The sequence below is a fragment of the Pundamilia nyererei genome, unplaced genomic scaffold, assembly GCF_000239375.1.
Source record: "Pundamilia nyererei isolate P.nyererei 1_Seehausen unplaced genomic scaffold, PunNye1.0 scaffold00020, whole genome shotgun sequence".
NCBI lineage: Eukaryota > Metazoa > Chordata > Actinopteri > Cichliformes > Cichlidae > Pundamilia > Pundamilia nyererei.
This window is the reverse complement of record NW_005187421.1, coordinates 3,667,212-3,689,382: the sequence shown is the minus strand read 5'-3', so window position 1 is coordinate 3,689,382 and position 22,171 is coordinate 3,667,212. Positions and strand designations below refer to the sequence as shown.

Below are 22,171 nucleotides of genomic sequence, written 5' to 3'. Positions count from 1 at the left end.
ATATATATATATATATGTATAAGTAAAATGCCTGTGACCTGCACATTTGGTACAAAAAGCATAATTTTACGGCCTCATCTGGACAATAAATATACTAAATTCCATTTAATCCAGTGACATATTTGTCATTCTTTACAAAACCAGGCATTTGATAAGTTTTATTTCCAGACTGGCTTGATGCCATGACACCAATGTTCAGATGCACAAACATCCCATGGCATATCTACGGCATAAATAAACAGGATATAAAATCTTTGAGATTCTTTTTTTCTAGATGTAATGTCATCACTCAGCAGTTATAACAACTTTTCCGTCTGTGGCAGCTGCAATATTTCAGAGGAAGGCAAACACAGTCTGACACTGCCAAACTGCTAATGTGTTGACACGCGAGGCTTTGTTGACAAAAGGTCGTCTATGGTTCTTGGCTCTAAAGTAGCACTGTGATCCTTTTGTGTAGCAGAAAATGCTCAATGAAGAAGAACTCTACTGAAGATTAACAATATACTTGGTAGCTGTTTGCACTAAATCCGCAAAACACTCCAAAGGTGATCTGTGCAGTTTACCTCTAATGCTTTGTCAAGTGTGACAGATTCTTGAAAAAGGTGCATATAAGCAGGTTATTACATGTGGGCAAATTAGGCTTGTCAGCAAGTTTAGCTCTGTTTGATAAAACACCCAAATAAGGTTAAACAAATTTATTTTTTACGTTTGATGAAAAGTTTGAACCACAAACAATAGATTTTCTTAGAGAAATGTTATTTTGAACACCGGTATCAGTTCAGACTCAGAACCATAATCCTCTGCTGATGAATGTAATGGTAATACTACTTAGATTTTGTAGTTTGTATTCAGAAATGCCATTCTTTATTATTCCCTTCATCTTCTTTTATTTTGAATAGGGTAGATATATACGTGTTCAAATGATGCTAACTGGTTTAAATGGACATATTAATGTTTTCCAGTACTAAACACATCCATGGACGGGATTCGGCCTGAAGTGGCAAGTAAAACCCTAACATTTACAAAGATATATAAAGTCATACAGAATATTTAACAAAAAGTGCACATGATTTTATGGCAGAGAAGTAGAAGGCAAGACGGTTGAAAATATTGGTTTAATATGATAATTAAAAAAAAAACAAAAAACAAGGAAATTCCATAAGGATCAAGTCAGAAGTCAAAGTGACGAATGAGGAACTCTTTCTGCTGTTTGATGCCACGACATGAATAAACTCTGTCTGTTGACTTGATATGCTCTCATGTCTCTCTTTGATGTACACACATATACAATTGAACCCTAAGTGTGTGCAAACAGTTACACTTTTGCATATTTACACATAAGAATGCATACAAGGAAAAGAGAACAAGGAAATGTGAGCATTTCCCTGTTAAGGTTAGGAGGAAGGAAGATTTATACAGTAGTGGGAATATGTAGATGGGAACATTTCATTGTATGTTCTTTTTATCTCATATGGTAAAATTATTCTAGCATAACTGTAATCTCAAAGAAGTACTTAAATTTTTTATTAAGCAGTATAAGCTAATTGGTGATAGAAAATGACCAGTCACCAGCAACTTCATACATTCATACAGTCTTACAGCATTACTATTTGTGCTAAAGTGCAAAACTAGTTTTGAGTAATGCCCATGCACATCAAAGTCACATCATTCATGAGAACGGATCTGCAGACGTGTCCCAACAGTACATGACACATTAAAGCTTTCTCAAGCTTCCAGGCATGCATGAAGAGGACTTATTCTTGTTGAGTAATACAGGTTGAGTAATACCTCAGCTGTCGTTTTCCTATTACACTTTACACATTTGTTTGTGTGCTCTGGAAATGGTTAAAGGCAAGTAAAATAGCCATGTGAATGGCAGATTTTTGCTGGCATGGGCTGGTTTCACTTGTCCTCTAAGAAGGAAAGGTTACTCCGTGTCAGTGAAAGTGATAACCTTTATCATGCAAAGAAACATTTCTGACCTTAACACAACAAATACTTTACTGCAGCTTTTCTTTTCTTTTTATGGAAGAATCCGATTTGAATGCTCCTTTCAGTTTGGATTTATTTTCATATAGCACCAGTTCTCAACAACAGTCGTCACAAGGTGGTTACAATAAAAGAATGCTAACAAAATGTTATAACCATGCAGGACAAAGGCAGTTATCTGATTTATTCTATCCCCTGCCTTGTAATTAAAAAGAACAATGCGGTCATTCACTTGATCACCAAACCAAAAAGGGTAATGTTTTTATACATTTAAAGTGACCATCACAAAAACAATGAGTTTAAGAAGATGGATCTGTTTCAGTCTGGAACGTCATAATGGTTAATTTCTCCTGTAATATGCAAGGCTGCAATGATTCTTCACTGTATTATGAATATTTTTAACAACCGCAGAGGACTCTTCCATTCTGCAACTGCCCCCTGGGCTGGACTTTTAATATTACTGACCAAAGGCCTCTTTTATTTAGTCCAAACAGCACATTAGACAATGGACATAAGGGAAAAGATCACAATCTAAATATAAACCCTGCTATCTATCTATCTATCTATCTATCTATCTATCTATCTATCTATCTATCTAGATACACACACAAAAATTAAACAACAACATGCGTATAGACTTCAAGCTTTACTATAGCTTTTAATTTGGATTTGTTTGCCAAGTATTATAACCTATGCTTGTCTCAATCATGTTCAAAAAAACGATAATAGTCTGTCATGTCTTCCTTCCTTTAGTTAGTATTATGTATGTATAATTTATATATTAAGGTTTATTAAAGATAAAACTACCAAATATTCATTCAACGGCGCCATCTCGTGTTCATCCAGATGACCGCTCACCTTGAGTTTTCTCTCCGCTCTAATTTCTATTGGCTCCAGATCACTTGTCCCTAAGTGACGTTTCACCGTCCTAGTGGCTCTTTGATGTGTCCGTCATACGAGTTTGCGGAACTGTATCCACCCACTACAAAGATGGAGGACGATATCTCAGATATGAGCAGACCACAAATGTACTTATTTGGTGAGCTCGCTAATTCTGACAAACCCGATTTTTTTGTTTGCACAATCAGTTTTAACGTCATGTTGTCATGCACAAATAGCCACTGGAGATTTTTAATCGGAAGATAGCTAAACAGCTGGCTAGCCTGCTTACCCCCTCCCACTCGCGCCAGTTCAGCTCTTTTGTTAGCTAGCAGAGCATGGCGTGGAGCCACGTAAAGAAGCAAAATGTATATACACCTCTTTATCTGATAAAATGATATGCATGTGCGTATGTTTATTTAAGACGAGCGCAACCCACGGTTGGTTACACGTATTGTTTCCCCCTCAGGTTGCACCTTGAAATCGGACAAACGGGAATTCAAAGTTGACCTAGACGGCGATGAAACGGAGCAGCAGCTGTCACTGAAAGCAGTAAGAATCAGACTTTAGATCGAGTTTGCCTGGTCTTGAAAAAATTAATTCTTTGACTAATACGGCTATTAACTACGGAAGCCGAGATCGATATTGAGCGCTGTTATTCTTTAATGCTATACTCTCGCGATAAATTGTTATGTGTCTTGTAAATTCGTAATAACATAGTTTGTTTTATCGCGATAAGATATTAATTATCCAGAAATTGGGAAATGCCTTTGTTATGGCACGTGAAGATAAAGGTGTAAGCAATAAACAGAGAGAATAATATTACATATAGTATGTATATATAATTTAAAATATATCTACCCCTAAAAGACATCCACCCCTCAAATTTTCTATAATTCGCTTCCTAAGAGCCTATTATAAATTGGTCTTGAGCAATATTTCCTCAGGATTTCTGGAGGTCTTTCAAAGCTTTTCTTTGGAAATTTGGTGCTTTCTCACTCATTTGCTGTTCTTTTCTGAAAATCGACTATTTGCAGTCTGTAGCAAAAACAAATAATCTGTTACGAAAAATGGCAAACATAAGAGAATTTGACAGCCATGTAGTAGGATTTTTTGGTTTTTTTGGTTTTTGCATTGACAAAGTGATTCCCGAAGGGCTATCGGCCAAAGTCTTGGCTTATGTTGACATGGTGTATACTGTTTCCTTAAAAACAATTGAGGAAACAGGACATGTGGAGGACCAAAAAAAAAGAAGTGGCAGTATGAAAAAACTATTTACAGTCATATCCTTAAGAAACAGGAAATAAATCCAGCAAAGACTTGAAACAGGACCTGAGACATCAGATCTTTCTTCCATGTACTAGTTACTAAAATCTTATCAGAAATTGTGTAAGTGGAAGGGTGGCTGTCGAAAAGCCATTTTAAAGGAAAGGAGATGGGGAGAAAAGTCTGAGGTATGCCAAAATACACAAGAACTGGACAGAAAGTGACTAGTAACAGGTCTCATGGAGAAATGAATCCAGATTTAACATTTTTGGTTCAAATTGCCTTATGTACGGATGAGGTCAGGCGAAAGGGTGAGTGTCGCTATTTCTGAAAAACAGAATGTAGAAAAAAACCTGTCAGATTTGTTAATGGCTTCATTTTTCATCCTGACAAAAATCCAGAATACACCTAGTGCAATAAAAGCATATCTCAATTAAAAAAAACACAATGAAAGATTCCAGTCAGTCGTGGTTTGACCTCCCCAGAGCCCAGACCTGAACCTTATTGAAGCAGTGTGGGATCATCTTGACAGAACTGAATAAAAGGCAGCTGACATCCAAAGAAGAGCTTTGAAAGAAAATAAATTGCATGTATGGCAAATATGGACTAAACAGACTTAAACTGGGTGTTTAGCCTAATCAGATGCATGAGGGAAGGCTGCTGGTTGAAGGATCAAAAAATCCCACATTGAAAAAAAACCCCACTCCTTGCACCCTAGCAATTGTTTATTAGAAGTTCCTTACCAGTAGTTTGTGAGCTAGTGAGCAGCGGATTGGAGTTTCGGCTCTATTTTATATTCTCCTGAGAACACGATTTCTGAAATGTTAACATAGTGGATTTTTGGTATTAATTTATATTTATTTATTAATTTATTGTCATGGAGCATTCACAGCGTTAGTCTACTAACCTTACTGATGCAGTAGGCTATTTATAGATGATAAAACAGGAGTTTAATCAGATTAACAGTAACATTAACAAGAACAGTTTATGTTTGCACCAAAAAAAAAAGAGAGACATTTTGCCAGTACATGGAAGTAGTGTTATATAGCACACTGTTATTTTGTTCCAGGTGTGTCTGGGAGCTGAGGCTGAAGATAAGTTCCACATGGTGGAAGTTGAAGGCCTCACTTACGACGGGAAGACGACAAAAGTGCCGCTAGCTGTCCTTAAACCTTCCGTCCTGCCCTCTGTGAGTCAGCACCAACACTGACAGAAGTATTTAAGAGGCTTCTGGTTTAAATTAACTTGTTTTTACGGTCTTCATGCCTAATAAAAAAGAGAACTAAAAAGAAAAGGCATTTTCTCAGAACCATAAATACAAACATTACACTGTTCTGATAAATATAAATAATTCATAAATCGTTGACAAAATACTTATAATGTCATCTTCCTTCCTGCTATGTTTTTCTCCAGATGAGTTTAGGTGGATTTGAGATTACACCTCCAGTTACCTTCCGTCTCCAGTCTGGTTCTGGACCAGTTTACATAAGCGGGCAACATTTTATTAGTGAGTATTAAGGTTAAGACTCAGGTAACTATTTGCCTCATTGTTAAAATAAAGTAGGCATACCTACTGAAGACCTTGTCAGTGGAAAAATAGCAAGTTGTAAGTCTGACCTTCATGCTCGGTAAAACTATACAGGGTCAAATTTTTCAGCCCGAAAAAAGTCCACATATGACTTTACACTTAATTTTTTGAGTAAGTTTTTCTTCTAAAACAATGTTTTGGGGGTAAAATAACATAAAGAAAAGTTGTATGATTGTTTGACAATATGTTGACCAGTGTGTTCGCTCTGTCAGGTGTGAAGGAGTCTGATGACGAAGAGGAGGAGAACAATTCGTCGCCGGTAAAGCGGCCTGCAAATCTGCTGGCAGGGAAGAAACCCCCAATGGTAGTTATTGACATTGTCGTATTACATTGCTTTAAATGTTTTATGTTTGCACTTATAGCAAAACTAATCATTGTTTACAGAAATTGTTCTCCTGCCGAGGTGGTGGCTTACTGCATAGCCTTCTGCTTAATGGTTGTCACGTTTAGTAATCGGTGATAAGATGCTATCGCGGGACGTCAGCATTAAAGTGCACTGTTACTTATTCTGACACCCCAAATAAGCCTCAAATGTTGTTTTTGACAAAAAGACGATTCATATTTCTTGTAGAAAAAGCTGAAGATGGATTCTGATGATGGTGACGATGATGATGATGAAGAAGACAGTGATGAAGATGATGATGAGTATGTTTTTATTTTATTCATTTATTTGTTTATTTAATTGGCTTAGTTTTCTAAATAATTTTGCATTCTAAAAGATAACATCTTTGTAAACTCATAGTATAAAATCTATTATTTTGTGTGTGTTTTATTTTTTAAATTTTGGGCACAAACATCAAGCAGTGTAGCTTTTAACCAGCTTACTTGCTTCTTGTAGCGATGATGACAGTGATGAAAATGATGTGAAGCCACAGAAGAATGTGGGAAAAGTGCTTACAAAGGTAAGTTTCATCTGTTTTGTTTTATTACAAATAACAATCAACCTTTAGGTTCTCCATGTTAAAAAATATGAGAGTAGGTTTGAGGTACAATCAAATATGGAGGAAATATGGTCAAATAAAAACATTTGTGTATCATGGAGTTTGTGATAAATGCAGTTTGGATTTGTAATCTTGGAAAGAAAGTGACTGGAAGTTTCTTGAAGACATCCGAGGAGCTTCTTGAAAAGTGAAGAAGCTTGCTTTCTTTCCAAGCTGCTTGGACTAACTTGACCTGGATGACTGAGAACCTACACAGACATATCATGTGCCTGCTTTCTGCATCTTTGATTTAGGCAGCACCCTTTGCTAAATTAAACAGAATATTTCCAGTAGTGAGTGTGTCAAAAGTGGGCAGTGTCTTGCTTTGTGCTATATGTGAGAAAGGATAATCTGACCTGATTCTCACCATATTTTTTAAAGTTTGTGCGTTAAACAGCTTTAGAAAAGCAGAAATCACCTATTTGCTTCATTAAACTCGTCTGACTTGACGTTTATAAACCTTCATTTGTTTATAAAAATGCTGCACACCAACTGGCCCACTGAAAGAGTGTTATTGGAACGTGGCACCAGATAAAGCCTGGATTATACTTAGGTTGTGGACACAGACAGCTGGAGACTCAGTGGCCAAGTACTGATTCCTGTGATGCTTCTTTGAAGTCTGCCGCTTCGAGCGTCACCAGGACCCAAGTGGACTTGTACATGCAGAAAGTATCATTTCTGTTTAACCCCGGTCATACAGCTTGAAGGAGAGAAACATACGATTCTGTCCTTGCTCATTTAAGTATTAAAGTTAGTGTCATTGTAAATAAATAAAGAGGACTGTTTACATTTCATAAGCATTTCTGGAAGTATGTTTGGGAAACGTTGCTACAAAATTAATATGAACCAGTGCTCATCAGAATTTTGTTGTTTTTTTTAACCCTAAGAACATAATCAGCAGTTAAATTGGAATATCTCTGAATATTAATAAAAATTGTTTAACTTTTTAGAGCTTCTGTCCAGAAAAAAACTTTTTATTTACAACTTTTTAGTTAAAGAAAACAACAATAAAAAGCTAACAAAGAGATGCCATCACCATCAGTGTCTCGAATTTTGCTATTTAAATCATATTGAACCAAACATTTATCATGTAATGTACTGTGATGACCGTTGCCCTTTAAGCTTGGTAAAAAACACAAGCAGATCATTGCGGATCTTTGTAGTTCTCAGTACCTGAGAGGAAACTGCCATGATCAAACTACTTTTCCATACACAGCGTTTTCATTGCTTTGTTGCGGTCATAATTACAGAGAAGGGCAAGTAGATTTTGTTTATTTCCACTCACAGTGAATTGAGTTGTTTATTGCTTTCTTGCTTTCTTTTCTATGAGCTTTTTAAGGCACTTGATAGATTAGTAGAGCTAGAGCAATTCTCAGGGTGCTGTTACCCCCATTTGAGAAGCTACTATCTGATAGGCTCGGATAATTTGTATTTGACAAAATTCATTAGATGCAAGGACACATTTTTCCAGCCTGTCTTTGAGAGCTGTGGATATTTCCACATCTTAGTTTCACTTTTAGTATTATTGCATAAACATTTATTGATCTTTTGTTTATTGACTCATTTGTTCTGTCATTTTAGTTCAAACAAAGTTTCTTGCGGTTCAGTAACTCTGATTTTTACAGTGGAATGTATTTGTGTTTCAGAGCCTTTGTTGTCCACTAGATGTCAGGGCAGCCATTAGCGTCCCCTTAGTGTTTGTTTGTGTGTGCGTGTGTGTCTAGAAAGAATTTCTCTAACCCTTTTTTTTAACCACATCATTTAAACTTCCACTCACTGTATGCTACAGTAGCATTTCATTTTAGCAGGCCCTCCCCATTCGTGCACTCGCTGACCGTCCACCTCTTTGTATGAGACAAAACATGGAACTTTTTCATCCTGTTCGCTCAAGTACCCACCTGTTTTCCTAGAGTAAAACACAGGGTCTGTGTGGTGTAATGATCGGATTTCTCCTCTGTAATCTGCTTGAATTCTCACCGTCTCACCAGCAAGACAACAGTATGTTATGCTGTGCGTAAGCAGACACACACACACACACACACACACACACACACACACACACACACACACACACACACACACACATATAAAGGGATAGATACACTTTAGTAGACATGCACATTTGAACATATAAGTACATATAACCTCTAGCGTAAATGCACAAAGTCTGCAAACATATGCACTTCATTCTGGTAGCGCATAAGCAGAGAACTGCACTCTACATACTGTTTCTCACCCATGCGTGCTCACACGCACATGCACTTCAGTTATGGGAAACATCTTCAACCATTTTTCTGAAACACTGCATATCTTTGTCCCTCTGTCATCCCACTGTTAATATGATTGCTCCTTTTTATCGTTTCTCATGCCATTTCAGCTTTGCACCTGGGTTTTGCCTTTGAACACTTGTTTTGCATGTTACCACAATCGCTTGCAAGTGTGTGGGTGCGTGTGTGTGTATCTGCCTCATTTTTACGTCGGTGTCTGTTTGTGATTTCGTTCTTCTATTTTTTTAAAAGCACGCTATCCAAGTGCAAACTCTGCCAGGCAAAAGATCAAAGCAGGGCAGATGCGCATACCTGCGACGTGAGCGCCGATCCTTCCCTCAGGGTCAGATGACAGCTGAGCATTTCTGTCACCTGTTGATTTATTCTGTTGTCTTCTCTTCCAATTCCTCCTGCACCCCACACCCCATTCCTTCCATGACCTTAATCCTTTTTTTCACCCTTCATCTCTTTAGCTCAATAGCTACCCTGTCTCATTCTTTAATAATGAAAGCACAAAGCTTTGGGGAAGTAGGGCTGGGAACAATTATTATCCCTTTTTTTTTACTGCTAATTCAGCTGTGTTTCAAGCTATATTTTGCTTTCTTTTTCTTGTCAAACCTCCATACTGTACTGAATAGGACCCAAAACATCTCAGACATATTCAGTATCAAAATTGAATCAAATCCTTTTTCATATGAATCTACATTTCTTGTTATTATTTGATCATGTATTTTTGATGAACAGGTAATCAGGATATTAAGCTGTTCTTGTGTAGATTAGTATCGTCACGGAATCTCACGTGTTTTAAATAATTACACACTACTTTTGTGTTTCTTGCAACAGATTTGTACAGGGTTTATAAATGTTCTTTACTCAAATTTACTGGACAGCAAATTGCCTATTGATTGGAAGATTTCGTGCTCTCTCTAAACACTTAATATCATTATTAATGGACTGTAATAACTGTTGAGCCTGTTGAAAGACTGGAAAATGTTCTTTACTACAAGCTGACACGCGTGTCACTCATCTCATCATCCTTCAAGAGTTGGTCTTTGGTTTCCTCTTTCTGTGAATGGGTCTTAGTGCTTTGTAGCAACATGAGCGCTCTAAAGTCGCACCCAGAATACCTTCATAACTCCTGAGTTGGAAAGAGATGGTAGAAAGGTGTGAAGAAAACAAAAAAACAATGGAAAAACAAGAGTTTCCGAGGTCATCCACCTGCTGACATATTACAGAATCTCTGTGTTTGGGTAGATGTGGTAGATATTTTTGATTAAACTTTAAAAATTACAAGAGTTGCAGGTTTGCATTGGTCGTAAAGCTCTTTTTGACTGGGTACCTACATAACCCTAACCCTTGGTATAATCGTTGTGCTCATCCTAATCTCATTCAAATTTCTCCACAATTTGTCTGAAATACCCCCAACATTTTTGGGGGTATTTCAGAGGTCAGGAAATTCAGATGGTTGGTGTAATATAACCATATAATACAGAAAAATGAGATACAAATGTTGATGTACAGATTCTGTTTGGTAGACTCAGATGCATCCATGATGATGTTTAGTTTCTCTTGATTGAATTTTGTCCTTCAGGAATTAAGGCTTTGAAACCTCACTGTTACTTCCAGCATCTTATATTGCAGGCGTTGCTGTAGGATATTACATGTGTGATTGCATTGTAGCATTTGTGTCAACACAGGCAATTACACTTCTAGTCCATTCCAAGGTGAATACCAGTGATTGCAAGAAAGGATTTGCTGCTTAGGATATTCAGGTACTTGCCAGCTTTTCCAAGGTAATTACATATGTGACTGAGAGCAATCAAAACCTGACGGGAAGGAATCCAGTGCAACAATTACAGGTTGTCTGGGTACTAAGTACCTGATCAATGAGAAATCACTAATTAAGTGTAGTCCTTAATTAGTGATTAGCACTATTAAAGGTATGCTTTTAACATACAAAGGAAGGCAATTGTTTTGCTGTCATATCTAATTAGCTGCATAACCTTATAACTGATGCTATTTCTTTTCTTTTTTTTGGTTTAGGTTTTACTTTTCTTGGCCTTTTTCTTGTGCTTTTTTATGCACACATGAAGCAGTAACACCTTATAGGAGTGGGAGAAAATATTGTGACAAGTCATGGCAAAACAAGAAATGGAGTTACTGCAAATGAGGATAATGTTTTGTCACTTGCCATTTATTATTTATCGGCTATAAAAGGGGGGCATTGCGTTTAGCAAGAACATCAGTGGGATACAGATTTTTAGAGGGTTAGGAAATTGTAAATGGCCAGCAGTCTAAATTGAGCCACATGTGTTGCATTGAATATTTAGTTAGTTGAGTTGGTCAGAACACGAGGGCAGGCTTCATTGAGTTGTCAGCAATGAACAACAGCAGTTAAGTAACTTCAGTCTGTCACTTTTGGTTTTGTTTAGCGTGATTAACTGCCACTAGCTGTTCTCACACATAAATTCTAAAAATGATCCAAACTTGAATTTTCTCATTTACAGCACACAGCAGAAAGAGACAGATTCAGAGACAGGGTGTGCCCTGGGTAGAATGTGTAAGATGCATGATGCCCCCTCAGTCGCTCTGAATTTACTAGACAATTACCAGCGCTATTTCCGCGTGGACATAGTCTTTGTACAAAGGAGCTGATAGGTTAAAAAGTTTTACATGTTCCAAACAATATCTCTGTCAGATAGTATGAAGGAAAGCTCAGGGCTGTAGTGCATGCATTAAGAAAGCATTAACATCTTTATGAATTTCAGGAACCCGGTGTGGTGAATTGAGCTGTTTAAAGTACACACATTTCTATGGAGCTCTGAGATATCTTACTGGGAATGTTGTTCATTTCCTCAGATCCCGGAGTCCGCACCTAAGAAGCCCAACAAGACTCCAGTAAAACAAAATGGCCCTGCAGGAAAAGCCTCAGGATCAGCTGTCAAACCACAGATTAAGGTATGCCCAAAAGATTTCCGAAGTAAATCTTTGTTTACCTGCGGTTGGCTTGTGGGTATTTAAAATACCCAGTTGTTAACCGTTGTACTCGAGATCAAAAGTGTTTAAGAAAATGTGTAACATTGCAATTTTTAAAGGAATTCTTTTATTATGTAACTAGTTACAGCAGGGTAAAGTCAAAGCCAGTAGTTGTATTTCTAAAGAAATGTGTCATGTTAGGCATAGAAACAAGTATACAAACAATAGATGATGAAAAGTTTTACAGAACAGTGGATAAAAAAGTACACAATTACATAATGTTTTACAGAAGGTGAGGGAACTTTGCTAAATTGGTTGTTTGCATTTACTGCCATTATCAATTGAAAAAATGCAGGCTCACCAAATGGAGGGGAAAAGACACACAAAAAACTTGGAGAGCCTTCCCATTCCAAAGCCAAGGAATGTGATAAATGCACGGTGCAATTAGTTCAACCTGATAGTTAATTTCTTCGATGGAATGTCTTGGACAGCCACTTCTGAAAACCTAAAGCTTGAACTCTGCCTGTCTTTAAGCAAACACACCTGACCTCTAAACGGGTTTCCTGGGGCAAGGTTTAAACCTGCGACCTTTTAGCTTGACCTCGCCATCTTAAGTTGCAGCCACCTTTGATGCCCCTCACCCCTCTGTAGCTCGCGCACACTTTAAGAAAAACAAATTGTCAAGCTTCTCTGCAGGTTTACATACTTCTTAAAGCATGTTACTGTGAAAGAAAATGCTTGGACAGAAACTCGGCTCAGATAAGGTGTTACGTGTTGGCATGTGAATGTTGTCTGTTTGTATGATAGAAACATGACTTGCGCTCACTTACGCAGACAGGGCGCGTGAGAAGATTATCGTTTCTCGTCTGACATCTTGATGGAAAGCTTTGTGATTTTTTTTTTGTCATGTTAAACACTAAGCCACAGGATTACCGAAGCCCTGAAGGTGTAGTGCCCTGAAGGGCATGCTGTATGGGTGAGCGCAGTTTATAATGCAGTAGTTGTTGTCCAGACATAACACAGCGACTCTTGAAATGCTCTTGGGGATTAGCCAATGGGCAACTAAATCGCCCCAAACCAACCTGCTGGTTTAACTTTCTTGCCTGTGGTGCTTTGAATGCTTCCATCCCCTCTCAGCTTCTTCACAACTGTTCTCTCTCCACCACCTCTTCACACCCCTCACTTCCTGGACACACCTTCTCCCAATTGCTCTCATTACCAGTGTTTGATGTCTGGTGCAGCTTGCGCTTCCAGATGCCCCTGAGGAGCGAGGAAGCGGGTGTGGGTGTCTGTTTTTTTCATTCCTAAATGCAGGTGACTGGTCATTAGATTGGCTTGTCAGATCTGTTGCCAGTACCACGGTTCTCACCTCTCACAGCCCAGCGTGTAGCTGCACCTTCTTGTATAACAGGCTGGACGTGAGAACCAGCTAACTCGAGTTGCGCTGATCTGAAGTAACTTTATCTTGCAGCTGGTGTCGGTTGATTGATGGGTTTGGCGAAGCCGATGCCTTCGAGCACACGTCAGAGTCGTAAAGTTGTTAACTACTTCACTCAGCCTTATCCCACAAGGGTTTGAGTCATTGTTTTAGTGACTGATTGGCATGTGTTACAGCAGGTGCATATCTTGTAAGTGCTTTAATATCTTTTGTCAATCTGTCATTTTACCATTTGGACTTAAAGATAGACCAAAAGATCAACTCATTAAAGTACCTGTACATACAGAGGCTTTATAGGATGAGAGTCACTTTTTTTCCGTGTGACCTGACATTTTCCCCCTACTTGTGCCTCCAAGGTTTTCATTCCAGCAAAATGACAATTACTATCCCTGAACAGCCCTGATGAGCAAAAATGTCACAACCATGTATTTGCACTGGATTGACGATGAGAGATTACATCAAATGATAGCGTGCTTGTGATTAAGTTCCATGTCTCATGGCATCTGTAATCAGTGTCTGGGCCAGATGAAAAAGCTTGTTGGCTTTGTGTGTTTATCAGCTGTTTCAGGTCCACAGCTGTCCCTTGGAAGTGGAGAGCTGCCTGTAAATAATAAACGTGTAGTGCATTTGTCTGGCTAGGAGCCAGAAAAAAGGCCATTTTCTTAGTGTGGTATGTGTGTGCCAAGGTTTTGTTCATTTTATACCTTTTAATCTCTGCTATTAAAAGAGAACCTGATCTCTCAGAGGCAGGGACAGGGCATTGTGGCTACACGTGTACGACTAATTACAACATTTTGGGTCTGGTATTTGGAAGATGAGAGCTTCTCCTGGAAGGCCTGTTAAACTTAGGTTATGCATGGCAAGACATTACATATATTATGTTATGCAGTTATTGTTCTTTTTTTTGCAATCAGCACATTTTGACTCAGTATCTAAAATTAAAGATACATATAATGACCACTAGTTCCAGTAGGAATGACACTGCAAACATAGTGATTTCTATGTCCTTGTTAACTAGTGAGCTGCTAGATGTCACCATGAAATAGTATAGTGTCGTAATGCAGGCACACAGACATACAGTTGATTGACTATAGAGTGGGTATAGAGTTTCTCTGTACATCTATACACTGTCATCTTTCCGATGTGTCTCTGGCTATCAATGAAACCCTGCAATTTCGCTGAATTCCACACTCCGCTTTGCATGTAGGGGCAAGCTCCATGGCTTGCATAACATGCAGTAACAGAGTATGGCGTATGTGTGTTTTTGTTGTGTCACATTCAGACACTTGCTAATTGAGGACCTGAGTCGTTGGCTGCCCAGGTCTGGACACACCTATTGGCCTACTAGTTCAGTGCTCGCACTTCTCTTCCTCAGAAACACAGCAAAGTCTTTGTGTTTTGAAACATTTACTGTTGCAAATCTGGTGATAGTATTGTTTTTTTTAATCCTGACCATTGGTAGTAAATACAGTACTGTGCAAAATTCTTGAGCTACACATAATTTCTTTATATTTTGATCGGCAGAAAGCAAACTCTGTTTTTACCTGATATACTGTATTTCCATTTATGTTTACATGTTTCAATAAATCACTGCACCTGTTTTCCATTTTCCAATGAAAATATACAGAAATGAGTGGCTGCTTTTTGCCCAGACAGTACTGTCTGTTGAAAAGAAAATCTGTTGCTTTATTTGTGCAAATCAATAATTTGATATTCAGTAGAAATCTTTTACTGACAGCAGCCATAAAAGCTAAAGTTGCACTTTTTTTCTTTCGAATTCAGTGTTTGAGAAACTTTTCTTCAATGGAAAACACTTGACAAACAACCTGAATTGCTCACTGGAGAGTCAGGTCTTGCCCTCTCCTGCTTGCAGACAATAAAAACATAATTTGTACCTGATGTATTTGTTAAAAAAAGGATGATGGTGTAATTAGGCTAGAATTTGTTGTCCTCTCCAATTCTTTTATCCCCTTCCAGCTGGTTGCCCACGCCAAGGCTTTAAACACAGACCAAGGCTAAGTGGGTCACAACAGGGCTTTTGCCCAGACTGGCCTGTTGGTCAACAGATTAATTAATCAGCAGCATGCTAAATTTAGCAACTGTGTGTTTGGTTCATTTTAGCAAAATAATACTGATGGCAAGAACTGAGCTTGTGTTAACGATGAAATGCTGTGGCATAATCTGAAGCCATCATTTTATCTATAGCTCTGTAAATTTCTAGCGTCTTATCTAGTTGATGTACTTTTCCAGACACCTGCCCTGGGAAAAGACAAACAACAGCCCGGCCCATCTAAATCTCTGCCTGAGATTAAGAGCAAGTTGTCAACTGCAGCCAAGGAGGTAAGGCTGCTGTTTTTTTATTTGTTTTTAAATGATCCTTCATAATTTAATGACAGTTAAGATTATGATGATTTAATTGTCCTTTTCTTCAGGGAAAGCCACTTCCAAAGACAGAGCCGAAGTTTGAGAATTACTTGAGAAGTGCTTTTAAAATCTCAGACAAACAAGTAAGTAATCTGTGTACAGTGTTGTGAGAGCTTTTTGCTTATGTAAATTATTAAAGCGGACCTGTTGTGCTTATTTCCAACTTCATGTATATCTTTTTGGGCCCTTCTAGAATAGTTTTTCATTCCTCACAGTTCAAAATAATCTTTATCCAATATGTTGGAGCAGCCCCTTTAGCTTCTTCCATTTAAGCCAGCGTTTGTCCGATTGGCTGTCCCTTGTAAATAAAAGCTTTGAATAGCAGGTGAGAGAGGCCTGTGCTCACACCAGAAATATGCCTGAGATGAGCATAATAAGGGATGTGTATATGTGCTCCCTTTAAGTTTGTACATTTTTATCCCATGTGCAGTTCTCATCAATTTTCTGCTGTTCTGCAGTCTGTGTAATCAGTCTCGTAAACGCTCACCCGAGAGTGGCTGTTTTCCGCCAGGTTTCTAGGAATACTCCTTCAGATGTAGAGTGTTAGCAGTCGCATTTATGCCCAAACTCATTTTATCTGTAAGAGCTCATTGCCATGATGTATAACCGGGCATACGTTATTCTTCCTCTCACTCTCCTCATACCTTATTCTGTTCAGTTTGCCTCAAATGTTTCTCCAGCACAGTGTGTACTCTTTGAATTATATTCACACTGTTTCGGTGGGCTCTTGCGAGATGGATTTGGGAGTACACCTGCCAAGGCAAACTCTTTCACGGTGATTTAATGGAAGTGTGTCTTTTGTAGCCCTAATGAAGCGACTGGTGGTATGTGCGTGGTACCAGCCTTTTTCGCTTTCAAGGCCTTTGACCAAATGCAAGCCTTAAATCTTTTCTAATGCGGCTTCTGTCGTTTCAGAAGAAAAACAACATCCCCTGCACATTATTTTGCAAAGCATGAATTAATCACCCATAAACCCTTAGATGATCACTGTAGACTTAATGATTCTGGGCAGTGTGTCAGATAGTGAAGTTGTGTTTTCTGTATTAAGGCATCTGTTAGATGGCGATCACTTGAACCGAGCTATTTGAACATTCATATGTGATTGCTTTGCAGTGTTTAAATAATAACTGTACAGTTATGAGAGCAGGTGAAAGCTCTTTAGAGCGGCACATGGGTTGGGTGGACAAGGGAAAGAGTGGGGGTGGAGTTGGGTCAGGGAGAGCTTGTTGATCCCACTGTGTAGAAACATCTGTGGAAGTGCTTTGGTTTCATCAGCCAAGGCTGAGATCTGTCAGACCTGGAGCACCTAGTCATATACTCTGGTATGTAATGCTGCCCCCACCCAGCCCCTCGTCGTTCCCCCAACAGCCCCATCCAAATTCAGTGTTCCCACAGCCGAGACGCACAAAAGCATGTTGTAGTAAAAGTGAGTCATGTGTCTCATGCTGTATAGCACTTCATTTAGATAATTTGTAATTTTTCTCTTTCTTTCCTTGTTTCTTATTTTGGTGTTATCCCTCTTTTCTCTCTCCTTCCACAGGTGGTCAAGGATCTTTGGAGTTTTGTGCAAACACTGAAGACTGAGAAGAAGTAACATACACATACATTAAAGCATTTGTACATTTGCATCCTATAAGGCATTTAAAGGCACAGTCGGCTAGAGTTCCTAATCGGTCTCCTTCTTTCAGCCCTGTGAAGGACTATGATCAGATGAAAATGGACTGAGTGCTGAAATATGGTAGAGCCATCAATGCATAGATTTAGGTGTCAATGTTTTTCTTCTTCGTTTTTTCCTAGACTGAAAGGACCAACTATTGAGTTGGTTCTTTCACAGACTCGATTCATGTTTAGCAGACTGTAGATTTGCTGCAAGGGGAAGCTGCATGCATCATAATGGGCGGGGTCTGTGTTGCTACTACAGGAAAGGAAAAGTTTCTAAAATTGATACTACCTGCAGATTTATGTAGCTCCTGTGTATCACTGAATATGATCATTATTAGTTAACAATAAATCTTGTACTTGAAGTATTCAAAACCAAAACCAGGCCAAACTTAGAACCTAACCTAGTTAGTAGTTGCTAGTTCTTTCGTACGCCCTGTTGGCAAAACAGTATTATTTTTATACCAGCAGAAGGACTCACTAACACAAATGTGCTTGACAAAAAGTAAACAAAATTTTGAAACTGTTGAAACGCTGCCTGCAGGTGGTGTAAGTGTCACAATACAGAAGCTATTCCTTTCCTTGCCTGTAGGTGGTGATATCCTCATTGAACGTCCCACTTTCTTCAAATACTGAAGAAGATGCAGGTCACATTGAAACAGCATCTGGGTGGAAATATATGAAATTGGTTGATTAGCATCTGTTTATCATATTCAGTCATTATTGCAAGAGGAGGTTATGCAGAATGTGCCTTTAAATACAGTCCTGATCAAATGTTTAAGACCACCTGAAAAATGGCCAAAAATCATACTTTGCCTGGTTGGATCTTGACAAGGTTCCAAGTTAGGGATGGGTATCGAAAACTGGTTCTTGTTGAGAACCGGTTTTCGATACCCATCCCTAACTTGCAACCTTGTTAGGATTCAACCATGTAAAATCAGATTTTTTTTTTGTTGCCATTTTTCAAGTGGTCTTAAACTTTTGACTGGGGAATGTATCTCTACTGTAAACTGAGATAAACCCGTTTTGTGTGAATTTGAGCAGCGCATATGTAAATGGTGAAGACAGCTAATAAAAGAGGACGGTTTGACAGCTAGAAAATTTAATCAGTTAGTGACAATAAAAGTTGTTTGTTATTTCAGCTTTGAGGAGTTAAAAAGCATTTCCGCTTACAGACTTACAGATTGTACATGCGGTTTTTTGAATACTGTATTGTTTTAGTCAAACCACAATCAGTCATTATAATATAATACAATACAATTATATTTTTTAACAGCTTGGCCAGCAAAATCAATAAATATGTTTCTCCCAGCAAAAATTAAGCAAATAGGCAAAAAGATGTCACACAAATAAATGCATTAAAAAACAATTTTTGCAGAGTAAAATTATCACAGATCCCCGTTGTGTATTCATGTCCACAACATGAACAACTCTCATTAAAATACTTATAACGCAGGTGCTCTGACTAAAATGTTTTTGTTTATTGTATATTTCATATAAAATCAAAAGAGAGCAAAACAGATTGCTAACTCCAGGAGTATATTAGCCCTAATGCTGTTTTGCATTATATTTGAATGTACTGTAATGCATCAGAAAACATTACAAGCGTATTAATAATATTAGAACAGTATGAGGTATCAGAGAATTACATCAGAGTAGCATGACGTCACCTTAAAAAAACATATAAGAACTCATATCTGTAATTGTTTGCAGTCATATATCAGTCCTCTGATGACAACAAACTGTCGTTCATGCTGAGCTTATGTGTTTCTATTCTCATTTAATATGAAAATGTTCCACATCTTAAAGCAATTAAATTGATATGCTCAAACTCTACATTATCAAGCGTTTTTGCTATAAAATGTATTACTTCAATTTTAATAACGGAAGTTGGCCCTGTAATTTACCCAAATGTAATTAATAATTGTTAGTGATGTCTTCTTTACACTGAGGTTTCAGTAGCAGCAGGTTACCAGGCCCAGTCTTTTGTCCTTTTGGTTTGCACGTGTTTGAGTGATTTTTTTTTTTTAAATACTTTTGTCATATCAGTCCTAATGAACGTTGTGTTGTGTAAACATATTTCTTGCTTTTATTTACAAGACCGGCAGCTGGACAATTGCAGTTTAGGTTTTATCCTGCCCTTTCTAATTGTTTCTTTTACTGCTTTGAGCTGTTTTCTTAGTCTTTGTTTCGCATATTGTGTTCTAGTAAAAAAAATCCCTTATTAAAATGTCTGGAATATTGTTCTGATTGTTGTTGATCTTTCGTTTTACACACGATGTGTGTAAGTTTGTCATATTTTGGGCAACGGTGAAGCCAGGACCTTAAACAAGTCCAAGTGCAAAAAAGTGATTGTTATTTGTTGAAAGCTGACGCATGTTTAAGGCTCATTATTTTTAAATAATATTTGTAATCACAAACATCTGGTTTAATTTGGCTGTAAAAAATGTAAGGGATAATAGGAGCAGACTCTTTGTAACGGAGCTGTTTCTTATTTTTTGGCAGTACATGATGAGCAGGTGATGCATGTATCGCTTTACTGAGCGAGCTTTGTCCCAAACCATGTAATGGCACTTCACTGAATTTAGTTACTTCATCCAAATGGTTGTCTTTTTTTCCTGTGACATAAAATACAAACTGTAAGCTAGTACCCATCTTCCGTTTGACTGGATGATAAAACAAAGCCACATGAAATTTTAATTTACTGTGTGATGTAGTCAAGTATAAAATGTAATTAGGTAGCTTGGCTGACCCATTGTGTGTTAAAATAAAATGCATTGTGTCCATTTACTACATCAAACTTAGTTTATTGTTAATGGTTTGTTGAGAGGAACATGTGCGTCCTTTTTTGTACTTATCTGTAACATTTACCTGAATAAAATAAATTCTAGTAAGTCTTTGACTTACATTCTACCCTCTTTACTGTAGACAACACCATTTGACAGTATCATTATAGTCACATTTGTAACTATGTGACTGAAGTGACGACTTTCAGCTGTAATTAAGTGGGTTTAATAAAAAAAAAAAATCATGCACCAGCAGTTTCGGAATTACAGACATTTTTATACAGTCTCCTTTTCAGGAGCTCAAAATTAATTTGACTGTTGAATAATGAGCAGTTTGATGGGCAGGTGAAGCCTGTTCCATTGTTATTTCATGACAAATGAAGCAGACAATATCTTGAGATGATTTCAGATTTAAGACCGCACAAATACAATTGAAATCTGAATTTATATTATACAGCTTTTGACTATAATTTTAAAATACAAGCTTCAAAGAGATTGCAACTTTAGGTAGGCTACCGTTAACCGAGCTGAAAACCATTTCAAAACGTTAGGCATTTCATTGTCCATGTTGACGGTCATAAAATGCCATCATGAGTAGAAAAATACAGAGTTAAACCAGTGGTTTACATAAGGTGCAAAGTGCAAACCACTGGTTACACTCAAGAATTGAAAGGCCGGATTAGATTTTGCTAGAAAGAAAATCTAAAAGGAAAAAATGAGATGAAACCAACAAACCAATGCAGGGCCCAGGTATTGCATCATAATACCATGTCGAGCAAAATACAAAACTACTGAAAAAACAAGAAAGCTGTCATTGGCCTCCGCCTGGAAAACCAATCCTGTTTTGGGGGTTGTCTCATTGTTGCCTCTCTAGTGGGAGAATTGTTGGCAATTTCATCAACACCGAATCACTTAAAATGATTAATAACGTCCTCTGCTTCTTTACCCACCAGATCAATATCCCAGAAGTTTAATTGACTTGATGCTGCGCTTTGATTAAAATGTCCCTCTATGTTTTTGTAAACAATATTCAGGAATGATCTTTTTCCAACAAATTCTGGACCTAACTGCAAAAAATGACTGTTGGACCATATATATTGTATATAAGATGACTGAGGTATAAGTGTATTTTTACTATCACGAATCGAAAATATGCTGCGTTCACATGGAACTTATTATGTAACTTATTATAAATTCGCTTTGTCACACGATTAAGGTTGATGGGAAAAAACCACCCCCATTAAACCTCATGTACTGGAAACTAAGCATAAACACCAGTGACTGTCAGATGTTAAGCATGTTAAGTTGTTCATCACTACATGAACTTTTACACTACATTTATCATTAACCTTTTACATTTGTTTGCAATTTATCCATGTTATTGTTAGTTTCCTTTGTTGATAACATGGCTGTGAAATTTCAGCATAAAGAAACAATTATGAAGCATATGGGCTACATTACCTTTCAAAATTCGCCAGATTTGGCCTTTTTGTCACAGACTAAATGAAAACTCTGTGATTATATATCTCCTGATGCTTCCAAATACCAGAGTTCCACAACCTTTATATTTTGAGTTAGTCCTTTGTAAAGTTCCTTAACATTGCCAAAGAGCTGAGGTTAGGGAACGCTTTGTTTCTTTTAAAATATTTGCAAGAATCTGTTCTGACTACATTCACAGAATTATCAACACACATCTGGCTGTTAAAAGAAATTTAAGTCCAAGGTGACGAACCATCCACCTTTGTAGTCTCCACTGGGTGGCACTGAAGTCCAGGCATTAACTTCAAAGCCAGACTCATAATGATATAAATTGATTAAGCTTTTACCTGAAGTGTGAGTCAAGCATTACTTCACTGCCAGCTGAAGAGTTTTTGCCCCCTAGCCACGAGGAAGTGAGGCGCACTAGCAGATGCAGCCAC

At 37.8% G+C, this 22,171-nt stretch overlaps 1 protein-coding gene across 1 annotated transcript; it reads left to right on the top strand.

The window, feature by feature from the left end:
• Nucleotides 1-2,930: 2,930 nt before the first annotated feature.
• npm1b (nucleophosmin 1b) lies at nt 2,931-18,307 on the top strand. Its single transcript, XM_005726548.1, has 11 exons — nt 2,931-3,028; nt 3,338-3,420; nt 5,204-5,323; nt 5,548-5,641; nt 5,935-6,026; nt 6,294-6,367; nt 6,561-6,624; nt 11,829-11,927; nt 15,634-15,723; nt 15,816-15,890; nt 17,348-18,307. The coding sequence occupies exons 1-11, from the start codon at nt 2,932-2,934 to the stop codon at nt 17,399-17,401; spliced, it is 942 nt and encodes a 313-aa protein (XP_005726605.1). The 5' UTR covers nt 2,931; the 3' UTR covers nt 17,402-18,307.
• The last annotated feature ends 3,864 nt before the right edge of the window (nt 18,308-22,171 follow it).

Bases quoted from the DNA above. Each gene is read 5' to 3' on its own strand.
- npm1b (XM_005726548.1), top strand. From the start codon at position 2,932: ATGTGTCCGTCATACGAGTTTGCGGAACTGTATCCACCCACTACAAAG. The intron at 6,027-6,293 runs GTAGTTATTGAC...TATTTCTTGTAG, and splicing joins CAGGGAAGAAACCCCCAATG to AAAAAGCTGAAGATGGATTC. The intron at 6,368-6,560 runs GTATGTTTTTAT...TGCTTCTTGTAG, and splicing joins AGTGATGAAGATGATGATGA to CGATGATGACAGTGATGAAA.